Below are 17,952 nucleotides of genomic sequence, written 5' to 3'. Positions count from 1 at the left end.
GTGTGGCGGCAGTCAACGGCGCTGTCTTGTGGTGGGGGAGCGCACGTGGTGTATACGTGGCCTGCTCGCGAGTGTCGAGTCCAAACAATTTCTACATTTTAACAAATAATAACAAAATAGCAAACGTTGTGTACAAAAAAGTTTTAAATTAGGTCATTTTAAAATATTTTTGTACACAACGTGACGCTGACCCCTGTAAGTGTCTTGGACATAAGGGACCGATAAATATTCCTAGGTAATTTCTGCCACTCAATGGAATACATAGGTACTTTATAACGACTGTAAACAGATATTTTTTATTTTTTTTAAATATACCTACTTACTCTCTTTTAATCACATGCTATACCGTTCCTTTTATATAATCCTTAATATTCAAATTAAAAGTACGCAGACGAAGTCGCGGGTACCAGCTAGTTCAATATATATAAAGGAGTTATAGAGAAAATAAAACTTGCCGCCTTACCTCTCCGTGTAGTGTTTTGTCAATAATGTGCGAGTAATAGATTGCCCCTGGAAATCTAGACTCTCGATATTTAAAATGTCACAATGGTAGAGTCCACTGACGAGCATATAAAAAATAGAAACAAAAAGTCTCAATTTACACGAGGAGAAAAATGTATCTTTACACATTTAATTATTACTTTTTCATTACTTTTAATAATGTGTATTATATATTTTGTGCATTTGTGCGTGGTTAAACACTCTTTGAATGATCTTTGGAGAGTGTATCGGCGGTCACTTGCCAATGAATCGTGTGAGCAGTCCTTTACCGGTTTATTTTGAATTTAAAATACCTATTTATCCATATATTATTAGTACTTACCTGGCTGCCAACAAATGAGTATTTAATGTATTTATCATGTTCTAGCTGTGGAGACAGACAAATTTCCTGTGGGAATGGTATACTTGAAGTCAATTCCGTTAAGATCTGTTTGTAATTCATTGCTACTCAAAGACACGTGGTCAGTCACCCCGGGTCACTGTGCAGCGATGCGCACCGATCCTGACATGTCGCACTCGCTGCTATTATGGAGAGTCAAATACTCAGCTGGCGACAAATTTCTGGGTGAGTAGTCCAGACTATACTTCTATACTTTTCCTTTCAGAAAATTGATGAAAATGTTTGTGTTTATTTTAAATTATTTTCAGTTCCATACTTATGCGACGGAAAATTCCACTTGATATCAACTCAGAATCATGGTCTAAATCATCCCTCAAAGCTTTCGTTACGATCTTACTAACAACCTGTAACCTAAGAATACATACAATATAATATACTTAATGAAAATAAACTATTTAGGGAATTTATTGTCCGTCTTCACCTACCCGAAGCGTTGGAACACCACTCCCTCTGGCCAGTAGTCCGCATGAAGCGGCGAGTGTGGTGGAGGCACGAACTTTGAAAGACCTTTGAAGCTTGTACATCTCTCAGACTTAAGGAGAGTAATCTACACTCGCAATGCATTATGTAGCCATTGTGTTAACCTAAGTAGGTTGGGCGTAGGCAGGTACAGACAGGTTTAGCTTTCGTTTGGATTTCCTCCGTGCGTAGGATGGCACGCGCAATTGGGCATGGGCAGCTTGGACACTGATTCTATGGATTCTCACTTAATCTTGGGTGCCTATGATCCGTACTTATCCCTGCCTGGTTCATGAGAAGACATCTATCTGCCCATTAGATTACGTATGTTATGAACCTTAAAGGTTTTATTTCGTCCAGATTGGCATTATTTATTCCATACTGCCTACGACGATTTCCATGAAATGAGTTTCTAAACGAATCACAGTAATGTTGTATTTATGTTACATGTCGAAGAATCTGAAATTAAAAGAACGATACCGCATCCGCATTTTGATCGGGCTGACTTTCGCAACAATATTGGATTGTTTGAACATGAAAGCGCTATTAAAGTCAACTACTATACTTGTAAGTTTATTTTGTTCGTAGGTATGTATTTTGTTTAAGTACTTCTTACCATTAGGTAACCAATATAGTTCTCTTCTGTTAGACAGTACCTAGATAGATAAATATGCGTAAAAATGGACTCTTAAATGAGGTACATTCTAGACTACGTTCCTCCAAAACAATATAGATGGACTGTACATGTTGTTCTTCGTTTGACCTTCTAAATTCATGGATAACAGATATTATGCATCTTTTATCTTTAATTTTGGGTATAAATGTTGACCCTTTTTATTACCTACGTCCAGGCACATTTACATCTTCCACCCATTATTATTCTGATTAAAAGAAAGAGAAGCAATATAGGTAGCAACGTAATTATATACATGAGGTGATCAAGCAACAATTGTTTTTGTAAGTATATTATGTTTTTGTAATTACGCGAGTAATGAGAAAATAGTTAATGATCACGTTAAAACTGTACAGCGCCATCTATATTGTTTTTGGTGCGTAGTGCATTGATAGAGCTATGACGGGCTAACCCGTCTAGTACTAATACTAGGGCAGGAGATATAAGCGCACGGCAGCGCACAAAATATAAAATCTCGACACCATGCGCATGCAATACAGTAATGCACTACATACGAGGGGTGTTCAATAACAAGTGAGAACGAGTATTCGACGCAACTATCTTTTATAACCTTTTAGGTTTATGCACTTGGTATAATATTTTTTTTCTAAACATTTACTTCCTAAAAATCTCTTCAACCTGATCCCCTAAAATTCTCGTACGGCAGTGATCACCGCATCATTATTTTCAAATTTCTGACCTCTAAGATGTTCCTTTAACCTTGGAAATAGATAGAAACCACTAGGAGGGAGGTCCGGTGAATATGCAGGATGTTCCATAAATTCTTGTACACAGGATCTTCAATAGCAGCCATCGCAACTTTGGAGTTATGCGCGGGTGCGTTATCTTGATGACACAAAATAACTTTAGCGAGTTTACCACGTCGTGGCTCGCGATTTTTCCGTCGCAACTTTTATATTTGTTCTGCGTATAGTCTCCGTAACAATGGCTCCATGACTAAGGTATTCGATCATCACCACCCGCTGACTATCTAAAAAAGAGAGAGCTATGACCTTATCGGCGGATGGAATTGCTTTAAATTTCTTAGGCGTTGGAGATGATGGTCTCTTCTAGATCATGGATTGTTTCAGGGACATAATGGTGAAGTCGAGTAGTAGTTTGTTTCTGTGCGTCTTTAAGCATTCTGGGTATCCAAGCGCCGATAAGTACCTTTTTCATACCCAAGTGGTCGTGTACAATAATATGAACACTTCCTATCGAATTCTGACTACTTCAGCTACAAAACGAACAGTCACTGCCGTTGTAGGGCGTTCTTCCATGCTTAAACTCCGCGCACCACGCCCAACTGTAGAATATTGCAGAGACCCCTAATGTTCTTCTTGAGTCTTGATTTACCTACTCCGTAAGTAAAATTTTTCAAGCAGATATTTTTTAATTTCAATTTTCTCCGTATTCTAATACTGAGGGGGGATGATTCAGACCATGATTCGGAATTGATATCAAGTGGAAATTTCTGCCGGAAAATTCATAAAAATTTTAGTGTTTTTGAAATTATTTTCAGTTCCATACTTTTGCAACGGAAAAATCCACTTGATATTAACTCAGAATCGTGGTCTGAATCATCGTATTCGTTGCCATGTCACTAACACCCTGTATATATAATTAGGTAAGTATACAACTCATACGGTCACGAGCATTAATATGTTATACACTTTGGTACCATGTATTATACACTAAATGTCAAATATGTTAGTGCGACAGAGTCCTAAAGTGGATACATTATATTGCTCACTAGCTTTTGCCCGCGACTCCGTCCGCGTGGAGTGTTATAAAAGAAAGATCTTTGTGTGTGTGGGAGAAGGTTAAAAAATGCTTAGGTAATTTTATTACTTTTAAATGAGGTTACAGTATAAGTAGCTCAGTTAAATAATGAATTGTTATTAATTTCTAGATTATTAGTTTATGATTTGGTTTGATATTTTAGGAAAATACGATTAGTTTCGAAAATTTAAACAAAATTTAAAAATTACAACAGAAATACGCCGTGAAACGTCCGCCTGGAAAATTCAACAGAAAACTACCTACGAAAGATTTGAACCATCCAAGAATAGTGAAAAGTTCGCCCGCAAAATTCAATATTTGACACGACCATCAACGACGTCTGCCCTCACGCGTCTGCCGCGTTCCGGTTGCTAAATCGGGTATCCAGTTGCAACTAAGCTTTAAGTTAACTATGGTACCTGCATGCCAAATTTCAAGCGTCTAACTTAAGCGGTTTAGAATTTTTATACAAAAGGGTTTTCCCGCTAATTCCTGTTCCCGTGGGAATTTCGAGAATTCCTTTCTTAGTGCACCTCTACGGTACCTAAGCTACGTCCCTTCCTAATTTCAAGTGCCTACGTTTAGCCGTTTAGGCTGTGCGTTGATATGTCAGTCATTCAGTCAGTCAGTTTCTCCTTTTATATATTTAGATATTTCCGTCATACATGATTTCTATGTAACTTTAACCATTAAGGCTGCTCACGCGACGGAAGCTTAAAAAATGGAGTAACTTCTCCCGTTTTCCCAAAATTTCCCTTCACTACTCTGCTCCTATTGATTGTAGCGTGATGAAAAGTATACTATAACCTGCCCAGGAGTATGAATAATAATTGTACCAAGTTTCATTAAAATCCGTCCAGTAGTTTTTGTTTCTTTAAGGGACATACAGACAGACAGACAAAAATTTTACTGATTGCATTTTTGGCATCAGTATCGATCACTAATCACCCCCTGATAGTTATTTTGAAAATATATTTAATGTACAGAATTGACCTCTCTACAGATTTATTATAAGTATAGATGACTGTACATACTATATGCTAAAGCCAGGGCTTACTCTGCCGGGTCCGCTGGTTTCTTTTTTCATGTTACTTACATCAAACATAAATAGTAAGTAAATAACATGATCAAATTCACGAAAAGTCAAAAAATGGCATCATTGTCTTTGTTATACTTATACATTTCATCAAGGTGTAAACATTTACGTTTTTGATGGGATAAAAATATTGCAGCATTGACTGTGTAATTTAAATGTGTATTGCAGTCCCCAGTGGCCTCGAATTGAGCGACGATACGTTGCAAGCGCATGCAAATAGAATGATAATGGTCGGCTGGATATCTCACTTGCAGATGCAGGGAGGTAGGTATTTTTAATGCTCACTTACGTTAGGTACCTCAAGTACTTAATAAATGGGTACCTTTATGAAGATGTAAATTATATTTTTTTTACAAATATTTATTCTTCTATCGTGTGGGTTGTGAGGTGAATTACCAACCTCATCAACCCTGGCGTCAGGGTTATTACTGAGCCGCCAAAGGCCCCTGTCATGGCTCATGTAACGACTACATACTTCAGTAAGTAAAAACTGGAACCAACGGCTTAACGTGCCTTCCGAAGTATGGATCATCTTACTTTTTGGACAATCAGGTGATCAGCCTGTAACGCCTAACCAAACTAGGGATCACAAAGTGATTTTTGTGATATGTCCCCACCGGGATTCGAACCCAGGACCTTCAGATTTTTGTGATATGTCCCTACCGGGATTCGAACCCAGGACCTTCAGATCGTGAGCCCAACGCTCAAGCACTGGACCACCGAGGTCGTTAGAGACAGAATATTTACTGTATTATATTTTCATTAGTTTCAATTTTATATGTGCTGAATATTTCCTACCTACTGAAATTGAAAGTTTTTACATCATTTTAAGTATTTTAGTAATAGAATACTATAATGAATTATCTAGTAATAGTTACCTAATTGTGTCTACTATGCTACTTAGGTGAAAGCCCGCATCTTAGCACCTTTGATATGAAACCTGTAATGTCAGAGAAATGTATGCAATTCATGTCTCCAATCATTGACATGAGAAGCTATGAGTTTTGTATCCTACTGCAGCAAAGAACAAACGATCCGCCAGGTTCGTACTAAATATTTTCAAAGATTATTTATTTTAACCTATCTAGAAATATTTTCTCTTATTTTATAAGTATATTATTTATATTTTAGTACTTTTAATACTTATTATGAATACGGGATTGTATTATAGTCATACATTAATATGATGAACCAGATAGGGTAACCAACTCAGGTATCAATAGGCCTCCATTTGTGGCTCTGCGTACCCTGATAGAGTTTAGTTCATAAGACAACGCCACGCGACGTTACGTTTCATAAAAGATGCGAGATTAAAATGAATAAATAGTGTCCAACCGAAACTCGGTTTAATCTAATCATTTTAATCTTAAACCTAGTTAGGTTTAAGGGCCGAAACCGAATTTCGGCCACAGTCTTAGTTTCGACCGAAAACGAAACCGACATTTAGGGTCATGTTTTCGTGGAAAAAATAAATAATGAAACATTAGCCCTTTAAATAAATGATTATTTTTATACCTATTGACTTTTGTTAAGGTAATGTGCCCGAACTGTGGGCGATCCCATGCTATTATATACCTACCATGGGCTATCGGTAAGAGTAGGTACGTAAGCGCAACAAAATAGATATCTATAAATAACATTTTGTTATTTTTTAATATCTTTAAGTTTCAATAGTTTATGCTTCTAATAATATAACATAATATCTTGTATGTAATATAATGTATGACAATATTTAGTAACATTTATAAGTACCTATGTATACGTAGTTACAGGCTGTAACAATTATTATGGGTCAGCTTGTAATCCTAAGTTTTAAAACTGAGAAAAGGATATCAGCAGAAATGATGGTGGTTAGTGATGGTCATTGTTATTGGAGTTATATGATTAAGTTTGTTAACCGCACACTCGGACATCTTACCTTGGTAATAACCACAGATTCTATTAAAATTTGTCAATTTGGGTAAACAGGCTACATTTAGAGGTCACTTGAAGGCCAAATGAATAAATACACGATTTTTGTTAAATCGAACACCATCATACTGATAAAGGAACTACTCGTAAATATAAAGAAATAAGGCTATTAAGACGAAAACTTAAAATGGTTTTAGAATTAGCGTAACTTTTTTCTTTTATATACTGAATTATAATCAGTCTGTTTTTATTTATAAATCACATTTTATTTACTCTGATGATATTTCAAAAGAAATCCTTAACCCCTAAGTACATAATTATTATTTAATAAATGTAATAGCTTTATAACATTTATTATATTATAACATTTATAACGTTATATTATGAAAGATACAAAAGAAAATTACTTTTTACTTACCTATTAGGTATACTTAGGTGCATAAAATAACAATAAGTACTCTTTCATTGTAATAATATTTCTTCTAAATTTTAGTATTTTGTATCTTTGCCACTTTTGACTTCATAGGTATAACAATTTAAAAAATAGGTAGATATTTACTTAGATTTTTTACCCGGCTACGGCGAAGCAAAACGGAGGGTTATGTGTTTGACCGCTATGTATGTAAGTATATATGTGTGTGTATATACGTCTGTTCCAACCTAAATTCTAAACCCTCTGTCAGAATTTAACAAGTGAGTTGTCACTACAAGCGTCTTGATTATCCGGTGGTTTTCGTTATAGGCTATGTGACGTTACGCTAAATTTAATGTGGCGCCCTCTAGAGCCGCTTCCTTATCTCCAAATCTTGCGTAAACGCATATCGGAGGCATGTTATCTTAATAAATAAGACCCCAAAATAATATGAATAGAAATATAAAATAGGTATATTTCTAGACAGGAAAATAGGTATATTTCTCTGAAATTCTTCCGAATAGTGATGTTTAGACGACATGACGAAATGTGACTATTTTTTTGTTTCATACTTTTGCAGCGTGGTTTTTCCGTCGTCGGGTTTTAGTTTTTAAACTTATAAATAATTTTATATTGTTACATGCAGCTGAAAAACCTATGGATTATTGTTATATTAAAGAAGTAAATCAAAAGTGGGCATTAACAAGTAGTATAATATAAAACTAACCTGATACGAAATATTTTTATAATCACCCCAATTTTAATACAAATACAACAAACTACCGGTGCAAACAAAAAAGTTGTGACACGAACACGGCACGAAATATTTGACACCTTGGCGAAGTTCGTCACTTTGTAGGTAGGTACCGCATATGATCCCTGAATGTAGCGTGAAACCTCTCGAACTGAATTACGGTTTCGGTCTTAATTTAGGTCGGATTTCAGCCGAAACCGAAACTAAACCGAAACCTGTATTTTGGCAGTAACTAGACCGAAACCGAAAGTTCGGTCGGACACTATGAATAATAAGTATTAATTATTTTTAGAACATGGATCTCTATTCGTCGTGAACTCTGTAATATTAGGATTCTTTGCATGGGGAGAAAGAACAGGAAGAGGAACGCCCTGCATAGTCTTAGAACTAAGACACTTCAAAGAGTGGTTAGAGAACATTATCGTTTGGTAAGATTAATTAAACGCCATGTACTTAGGTAAGTACATAAATAAAATTTTTAGTGCCACTACCATCATTGTTGTTTGATTTCCGCTTTTTCAAAGTTAATAAGTGCCAATAAAAATGGGCAATTAGGTGCGCACACCGCGTTATCCTCCTGCCCCGTACTACTCGAACCGCAGGGGCCGCTGCCGAGTGGACCTCTGCCGAGTGGACCGCTAGCCAAAAGCTGGCGAAATACGGGGACTTAACGCGGACCCACGATTTTGTCCCTTTTGCCGTCGAGACTTCGGGTGTATGTGTGTGTATGGTGCTCGGCGGCCAAGGATTTTATTCGCGTGTTGGGGAGGCGCTTGAGGGACCGCGGTAGTGACACCCGCGCCAGCTCCTCGTTCCTGGTTCAACAGGTTTCCTTAGCAATAGTGCGCGGTAACGCGGCCGGTATAATGAGCACCTTTGAACCAGGTACGAGAGGGGCGGTATTTTAGACTGACCTGCAGTGTTTGTGTAATAATTGAAAATGTTTTAATTATGCGTAATTTTAATTTCTAAGGATTGATTCGTTAATTTTGAAACTATTGTATTTAATTTTTAAATTTTATTTTACAATACCATTATGTATTTATTAATTTTACAGAATTATTTATTATTATTTATTATGATGGACTAATGTTATGGGCGATAGGCTGATCCCTTATCACCATAAGGTTCATCATATCCATCTTTGGACTTCGTATCAACAGTGGCTGCAAGTTGTCTTTGATTACTTGTGGCTCTGCCCACCCAATTAGGGATTACGGGCGTGAGTTTATGTATGTATGTATGTATTTATTATAACTAATACGTACGAATATTCACCAAAATAACAGAAATTGTACAGTGGGCTGAAAATTAAGAATAAATCGAATTTTATTGCAATAATCAAAAATGTTATTCTTTTTAAATAGTAATTAAACTTGTTTTAGGCATTTATTACAGTATTTAAAAAACAACTCATAATGTTTTAATCAGTAGTACTCATGATCACCATATTAAAAGTATTAAAGATGTATTTTTAATAGTTCAGTCTTGATTCATAAACTAATACTTTAATATTTTAAAGAAATAGAAAATTGTTTACCTACGTAAAATCTCTCGCTGTTGGTGACTTGCGCCGATTTGCTGTGTAGGTTTCTTAAGGCATGTATTTAAATCGATATCTGTATATTCCCTTTTTCCGATCAAATTATTTGAACGTTCCACCAAAAATACTGACTGGCACACTACTTTTGCACACTAAATAATGCGAATTGCAATACTATTTAAAGTTATTTGCAAAACTGTTTTACTGAACGGATCACAATTATTAAAATGATTATCCAATAATTCCTGAGTTCAACAAATACAGTACAACTTTCTAAAGGAAAACCATCATCTAATTTACTTTTAGGCACATCGTTTATTCTAAATAAAACCCAATTTAATCTGTCATGTTCATATAATTAGGTACACATAAAAATCATCAAGTGCTAACTTAACATGGACTAAACTTTGGCACACTGAATGCTACTTAACTTATAACTTAATTTAGGGTCGGGGTGTCGCAAAAAGGGTCCCATACAAAAGTAGGATTTAGATTTTTTTTAACAAAAATCGCCAAATGTAACATTCGGGATGTGGGAGTATTAGGGTGGGGGGAAACCACGGGTGACCTTAGATGACCTTGGGAGGTCATTGACCTTAAAGGTCAAGGTCACTTATCTAAAATCAAAAATATTACCATTATACCAATTTTATAAAGTAAACCTTCAAAATCAGTGACCTTAAAAGGTCTTCGCGCCGCCTCTCGGCCCTTCGAGGGTCACAAGTAACCTAACCCACTCGGCTATGCAGGCTCGCTTTGCTCGCTCCCTGCCATACAGCCTTCGTAACCTATATCTACAGTGTCGGGGTGCCGCGAATTTCCGTGCTCGCTTCGCTCGCACCCACTGCTGTGGTTACGAAACAAATTTTCACCGCCGCCGTTTGAGGTGCAGGCCCTAACATGTATTTCGGTAAAACAGAGAAACAAGAAAATAAAGTTAGGTGAAAAGATTTTGTAGACGTTTTTTGATAATGGAAATTTATTTTATTAAGGTGCACTTTTTAGATATCGGTTTTAGAAATTCTGTTGTAAGATTGTACAATTTAGTGTGCAAGTTAGTATTTTTGATAAGCAATCCGAATTTTTGTTTCACAAATAATATATCCGTTGTACGAACGATATTTTTGGTGTGAATCCGGTTAAAAAGGTCATCTCGTTTTGTATGTTTAAGTTTTTTTGTGTGACATGTTCATTTATTAATCAATAAAATTGTTGTGCATTCAGTTAAATAGTGGAGTTACCCAGTGTACTGAAAAATTGTACAGATGTGCATTTAATAATATCCCGTTTCTTAATAAGGCCCGGATCGTAATACGAACTCAAACAGTGATCCAGAATTTCGACTTTTGGATAGAAAAGTACATTTTGTAGCAAAAAATTATACTAAAACAAACTAATTTCTGGCAGATTTTTTTTAAGTAGAACATAAAAGTTTATTTTATTATAAAAACTATTACCAAAACGCTGGTATTTTCACCAAAATAAACAAAAGAAGGCGCATAATTTTTCTGGAACGTTCTTTCAATAAGCTGCTTGACACAAACGCAAAGCTACTGTAAAATTTGCGGTGCTAAACCAAAATACCGCGACTGCATCCTGCCGCAACGCTGAATGGGAAGTGTGAATTTTCGCTCATGGTCCTTATTAGGAACCGGTCCTTATACGATGCAAGTACCTTAATCCCCGAGCGGCACAGATACACATTTCCGGTTCCCGTCCTAATACTCTCCCGGCATACATACCGCGCCTGGCACTGTATGCATTGAGTCTTTATTCGTCATCATCTCCTCAGCGTTATCCTGTTTTATAGGATTCGCTTACTTAACCTGAACATTTAACCGGTTCGGTTTGTGCAGAAACGACTCCCTATCTTACCTACCAAGCCGCGAAGGGTAAACCATCCGAATACAAGTCACATACTCCGACACAAACTCGGAAATGTGGGTCTATCACGAATGTACAAGTAAACACAATAAATAAATCCATATAAAGCTGTATAAGAAAATCATTGTTATTATTGTTGTAATCGAGTCGCTCGACTCTATTTTTAATGAGACGATTGACTGAAGTCTTGGCAGAATGGTCTTATGATCTTATCGCTTAAATGGCGATGGCACCTCATTTGTAAAATTCCGATAAGTGGTTTAGAAGTTAGAAGGGAATAGACGTACGTACACACTACATACACACAAACATACCTACAATGCTATCAAACACTTAACCCTCCTTTTGCTTCACCGCAGTCAGGTAAAAAATAAGTCGGCTCCTAATTTAATTACTTACGTACCTACAAGGCTTGAATTTATTAGGTAAGTATGGTGCTTTGTAAAATTACCTAATATCCAAGTCTAGAAGTGTTGCATAATATATAAAATAAAACTACCTACCAAGGTCCTTCCAACTTGAACAACTTCTAATAGATTTTTAATACCTAATTAATAACAAAATTAAGTGCCTGTCGGTCCACCAGGCATCGAATGTGAACTAGTGTGAAGTGACTTGCAATAGTTGCTATGTATTTTCAGTAGCAGTTTAATCTTGCAATGTCCTTCTGTCAATTGGAGCTTTCCTGTTTTTCTATCCAGTCCGATTACTCCCCCTCCACTTGAGTAAGTACGCACCAAGAAAGAAGTCCTGGATAACGACAACTCATAGTAGGTACCTATAAATCTATTCATGCAACACGCACGGCAGGGCACTAGCCTTGCTTGAGGCGTTTAGGTTGATTCTCACAAAAGTCACCGCAACCTGTCAATGAGTTTTTTAAAAATCGGTAACACAGCGAGAATGAGAGACTTTTCAGGCTATGTTTCCCAAAAACAATATTGGCGTTGTACAGATTTAACGTAATAGGTAATTATCTATTTTCTCATTGCTTCGGTCCATACCTAATGGACGACGATGTCCACTATTTTTAAATGTTAACTTTCTGTCATTTCAGATGAATATATAAATAATATGTGTGAAAGAATTAGTGTGATAGGTGATAGGTACCTACGTCAATTTGTTTTCAAGATAGGTATATCTTGTAAATACAAAGGTTCCGTTTAAAATGAAAAATTCGATAGAGGGGCTCATTGGCTACCAGAAACACCCCATGTATTTTCCCTATATACCTATTACTTTACTCTTTGGCATGTACCTATGTCCAGCAAAATGTCCAGCGATTATTTACGGTTTAGGAGATATGACCCATTTTGTACCTTTTACAAAATCGTCTACTTCAGAAATAATTGTTTTGTCGCTATCTCTTTCTGAATAATTCTTTTATTTGTTTTATTTTACTTCAAGCCTGTTCCTAAGGAAATGGACCACTAGCTGAATAAAAACAGTCAAATCAAAGATTGAAAAAGTTACAGGTACTTAATGAAAATGAGAATTTGATCAAAAAATTGTTACAGTTGTTAAAACTTCGCCGTAGCATAGTAAAAAAATAAGGAAGTCATGGACCCTGAAGGTATTTTACTATTTTTTTAAACTGCTCCTCTAGAGAGATATTACATCTATCAATCATTCGTCAATCATGATTTAGGATATAAACAAAAATCGACCTTGTTCTTACTTTTCTGTGATCGCTTTTGTAGCGGCGTATTTTGATTGACGGAATACCGTGGTACAACCACGATCACACCATAGATAATTAGTGCCGCGGCATTAGTGTTGTTCTTGATCGATAGTTTTTCCATCGATAGTTGCCTACGAAATAGTCACAAATACTTAAATTGGAAACCAAAATGTATTGCTCTCTCTCTCTCTCTTTCTTTCTCTCTCTCTCTCTCTCTCTCTCTCTCTCACACACACACACACATCGGACGTTACAGGTTACGTAACATACCTCCGATACGCGTTTCTCGGGTATCTGGGTTTCCTCACGGTGTATTCCTTCTCCGCTGAGCAAGTGATTATCATTTGAGTTCCAAAATTGAATTCGAAAAACGATTGCGAAAATCATAGGTTTAGGCTCGTGTTGGATTCGAACCTGCGACCTTACTGTAAGAGTCAAGCATTCTTCCAACCCGATATAAGCCTTTTGAATTTTTGGTTTAAGGTGATGTGTTTCAGTCAGCTAGGTAACGCTGCGTCAGTAGATGGCGTTACTTCTGCAGTTTTCGTATTTTTTTCCATTTATTCGTTTAGTGTTGAGTTCTGACCCAGTGAAATGTTAGGTGGCGAAATCTTACATACATTATCTTTAAGTTAAGCTACAATTTTGAAGTATTTACTGAAAATATCATATTGAAACATTGCATCAAAAGTTGGTGTCATTTCAATTTGTGTACAAACACGAAGCTGTCACACACACATGCGAACTAGGTTAGCTATTAAAAGAGATGCATAATTTGAAGTCTACTTCTAACTTCTAAATGGCGCATTTGGTAAAGCAGTAGCCGCCATTCTTAAGGTTCACGGTTCAAACCCAACTGTTTGTTTGTTTTTTTTGTTTTAATTGTTTTTACTTTTTGTATTTTTTTTTACAATTGAATTTGGCGAACCCGTCTATTTGTTACGGAATTTTCAAAAAGTATCACTTTTACCAATAATATTATAATTAAGTATACAATAATTTACTTTGCACTAAAGTACCTTCCGTAATTTCCGTATTTTTTATTTTGTAAAATTCTAATAGGCATTAATCGCATCAGTGAACATGCGGCTAACTAAAAAACTACTGAACGGATTTTCATACGGTTTTCACCAATGAGTAGAGTGATTCATGGGCGTGCTTTAGGGTTTATAATTTATACAAGTATTTTTTTTGTATAAAATGGTTCAAAAATGATGATGAATGTCAAACATAATTATCGTTACAAATATAGCCGACTTGGAGCTTTCGGCGAAAACGCTGCCTGAGCCCATTGAGATATAACAAAACAACGTATGGTTGAATTGTTCCTTTTTTGTAGGTATACCGAAAAGTCCACAATATGTCATAATAATTATATTGTGTATAAAGAATTGTGTATATGTATTGTATGATTTTACAAATAACGATCACAGTACAGTAATAATAAGGTAGATTTTTCCTAAATTGCGTAGGTTCAAACTTTGTCGCATCGCGTTTGAAAGATGTAATAGCGCTTCAGGACGTCCCGCAAGCACGGCGCTGATGTCGCAGTATCCGCATATAATTATTATGACTTGTCATTTAGTTCCAATAAAATCCGCGGGACTTCATACGTATGTCAGTGACAGCTGGTGATAGCATGCGGGACACTTAGCACCTAATCGAATTCTATGTTGTTTTCGCGCCCAGTCCAGACGACTCACAGCGCATTTCTGGACATATATTTACGCGTGGTGTTTATTGTTAGGTTAGTTAGTTCAGGTTAGGACGTCTTTTTATAACGAGGACGTTAAAAAAAAACGAGGCTGGGACGTATTGAAGTAGTATTTCCATATATACGCGGCCTGAAATGGGCTGTTTCGGGGACCTGAACTGGTTGCTGTCGAACTTATTATCACGTTTTCTTGATTAAAATTCATAAATAAGTCAAATAGAAAAAAGAAAAAAGATTTTATTTAGTTTTAGATCTGTCATGATGTCTGTGATGTTTGTTTATTATACATAAGAATTTCAAAATTTATCTTATTTTTTTTCCCAAAGGGCAAGGCAAAGGGAACTATACCCATACAGCCATGTCTTGTGTTTTTTTTCTTGATGATGATTAATGAAATGATGAAACCTAAGCCCCCACCCTCGGAGCAGACTCCTACTCCGAACCCCAAACGAAGTAAGCGGCTTGTTGGCGCAAAGCGAAAATAGATAGGTACACTTTGTTTATTGAATATTCCGATTTAATAATACTATCGGGAATGTTTTCCGACTAATGTGATCATTAACCACAAAACACCACTTCGTATTGATTATTTAGATTATTCAATGAAGAAAGCAACCTTCCCGTTCCCGGTCCCACCAAAAAGTCCGCGGCAAAGAGAATATAAATAAATCTGTATGTTGGATGGAAAAACAATTAATTATAAATGACTACTATTTAGGCCGGCAAATGCAACAACTTCTTTTTTGATTTGGTTTTCCCCGAAGGGTAAGGCAAAGGGAACTATGCCCATACAGCCATTTCATTTTATGTATTGATTTTTTATTATAATATATGTCCTCTTTTAAAATACGGTATTTACCCATTATTTAAAAATGTTTAAATAATATACGTTATTACAAAAATATTTTTCCAATATTCCTTTTCTCAGATTGTAGTATTTTTAGTTTTTTATTTATATTTATTCTCTTCATACAAAATCTCTTTATAAATTGTCACTGACATTCTATTACACTTGTCAAGTAGTCAAAGCCTTTAGAAAAAAAAAACTATCACGCACACAAACTAACATTGACACCTCTACACGCTCAGCAAATACACTGTAATCTGCACCACTACAAATGTAGAATTGATCAAAATTGAGGGTCTGAAATATGGTACTTCTCGTATTCGGACCCTAAATTTTTGTTAGTTTGCGAAAATAATACACCAAAATATTACTATTTATCGGTTTTATAACAATATTCCTCTATCCGTTTTCCTGTACCACTGCATCAACTTTTGTATGGAAAACGAATCACCTTAATATTATTAATTTTGGTAATCTGTGTACAATAAAGAAATTCAATAATACCTCCTGAGTTTACTTGCAAAAAATAGTGATTTCTAGTGTTTAGTTTTCTCAAATCTAGCATATTTGTTTTTTTTTAATGGTATACATGGGCGTAAGTGACATCGTAACGAAAACTTTGAGGACCATGATTCTGAATTGATATCAAGTGGAATTTCCTGTCGCAAAATTTATAAAAAATTTAGTAGTTTTTATATTGTTTTCAGTGTTTTAAACTGCATAGAACCCACATTTAAAATAAATAAATAAAAATACTAATTATTAAAAAATTAACAATGTACAACGTCAATAAAAAATAACGTACCTACAACTTCGGCTATGCACAGGTGAATTATAATAGCCGTCAATGGCAACAGGGTCAATGGCAACGCGCGCCAATAAAGTAGGCATTACGAACAGATACTATTTCTTTCTTTGACATCTGCACCATAAAAATGCTTCTCTCTCTCTCTCTCTCTCTCTGTGTGCGTCAAGCTAGCGGCCTCAAAAAAAAAATGGGCACGAAAAAATAATTTGACCATACCAAAAAATAGTACTCTTATTGAAAAAAATAGTACCTGTTGTAAAAAAATTAGTACCATCACGGTTCTGGATTTATAGCCATGTTTTATTGCACTTGCTAGCTTGACGGTGAGCGAAATTTGGCGAGAGTTAACGACAAGGTCTTTCGCTTTGATTTAAACGCCAAAAAATAGTACCGAAATAGTACTCACCCCCTGCAAAATACCGAAATGAGTACTTCAACGGTTCCAAAGTTATAAAGGCAGTTCTTTGATCCCGCTGGCTTGACGTTTTGAAAATACCTATTATCTAGGGAACGCTTGCATACTTCAGTTTGTAACTAATGTCAATAAACTCGTATGAAATAGTACTCCCTACCATCATAATTTGGACCTGATTCTCTTTGTAGAAATATGTCAAGAAGTCATTATAACCTATGTCATACATTTATCAAGACAGGTACAGTCGCGAACAAAATTATTACACATGCTCAAGAAGAATGTTGTCAGATTTTAGTATTTTTTCCCCATTTTTGGGTAAAAATTGGTGAAGTGCCAGTGCCATTGTTGAAACTCTTTGAGTTATTCTACAAATACTGCAAATTGTTTATTAACAAACACTTCGATCCGTAACAAATTGAACATGAAGGTATAAATTATAAGATAAAACAGCAGATTAAAAATGTATTATGATGTATTAAAATCACAGATTGTTTTCAATAAGAACTAGACCCATGCAGCCATTTTCTATTAAAATTATTGAATATGGGTGTATGCAATAGCAATTTTTTGTAATAGCAACACTTACGAATAAATTGTGAGGTTATGTAATTGTCTACGTGACTGTATCTACAACAAATGTATGGCATAGGTTATGATGATTTTTAACATATTTCTACAAAGAGAATCGGATCAAAATTATGATGGTAGGAAGTACTATTTCATACGAGTTTATTGACATAAGTTACATACTGAAGTATGCAAGCGTTCCCCAGATAATAGGTATTTTCAAAACGTCAAGCCAGCGGGATCAAAGAACTGCCTTTATAACTTTGGAACCGTTGAAGTACTCATTTCGGTATTTTGCAGGGGGTGAGTACTATTTCGGTACTATTTTTTGGCGTTTAAATAAAAGCGAAAGACCTTGTCGTTAACTCTCGCCAAATTTCGCTCACCGTCAAGCTAGCAAGTGCAATAAAACATAGCTATAAATCCAGAACCGTGATGGTACTAATTTTTTTACAACAGGTACTATTTTTTTCAATAAGAGTACTATTTTTTGGTATGGTCAAAT

The 17,952-nt window shown here is 35.7% G+C and overlaps 1 protein-coding gene across 1 annotated transcript; it reads left to right on the top strand.

Annotated features, from left to right (window-relative positions):
• Positions 1 to 694: 694 nt before the first annotated feature.
• Positions 695 to 5,964, top strand: LOC126380604 (uncharacterized). The gene is made up of 4 exons (XM_050030135.1): positions 695 to 754; positions 869 to 1,066; positions 5,080 to 5,175; positions 5,816 to 5,964. Exons 2-4 carry the CDS (start codon positions 898 to 900, stop codon positions 5,962 to 5,964), a joined length of 414 nt encoding a protein of 137 aa, XP_049886092.1. The 5' UTR covers positions 695 to 754; positions 869 to 897.
• The last annotated feature ends 11,988 nt before the right edge of the window (positions 5,965 to 17,952 follow it).

The sequence above is a fragment of the Pectinophora gossypiella genome, chromosome Z, assembly GCF_024362695.1.
Source record: "Pectinophora gossypiella chromosome Z, ilPecGoss1.1, whole genome shotgun sequence".
Lineage (NCBI taxonomy): Eukaryota > Metazoa > Arthropoda > Insecta > Lepidoptera > Gelechiidae > Pectinophora > Pectinophora gossypiella.
The sequence above is the reverse complement of the archived record's forward strand: the minus strand, read 5'-3'. Positions and strand labels throughout refer to the sequence as shown.

Coding starts and splice junctions, on each gene's coding strand:
- LOC126380604 (XM_050030135.1), top strand. CDS start 898: ATGGTATACTTGAAGTCAATTCCGTTAAGATCTGTTTGTAATTCATTG. Junction 1,067..5,079: donor AGCTGGCGACAAATTTCTGG/GTGAGTAGTCCA, acceptor TGTGTATTGCAG/TCCCCAGTGGCCTCGAATTG. Junction 5,176..5,815: donor TCACTTGCAGATGCAGGGAG/GTAGGTATTTTT, acceptor TATGCTACTTAG/GTGAAAGCCCGCATCTTAGC.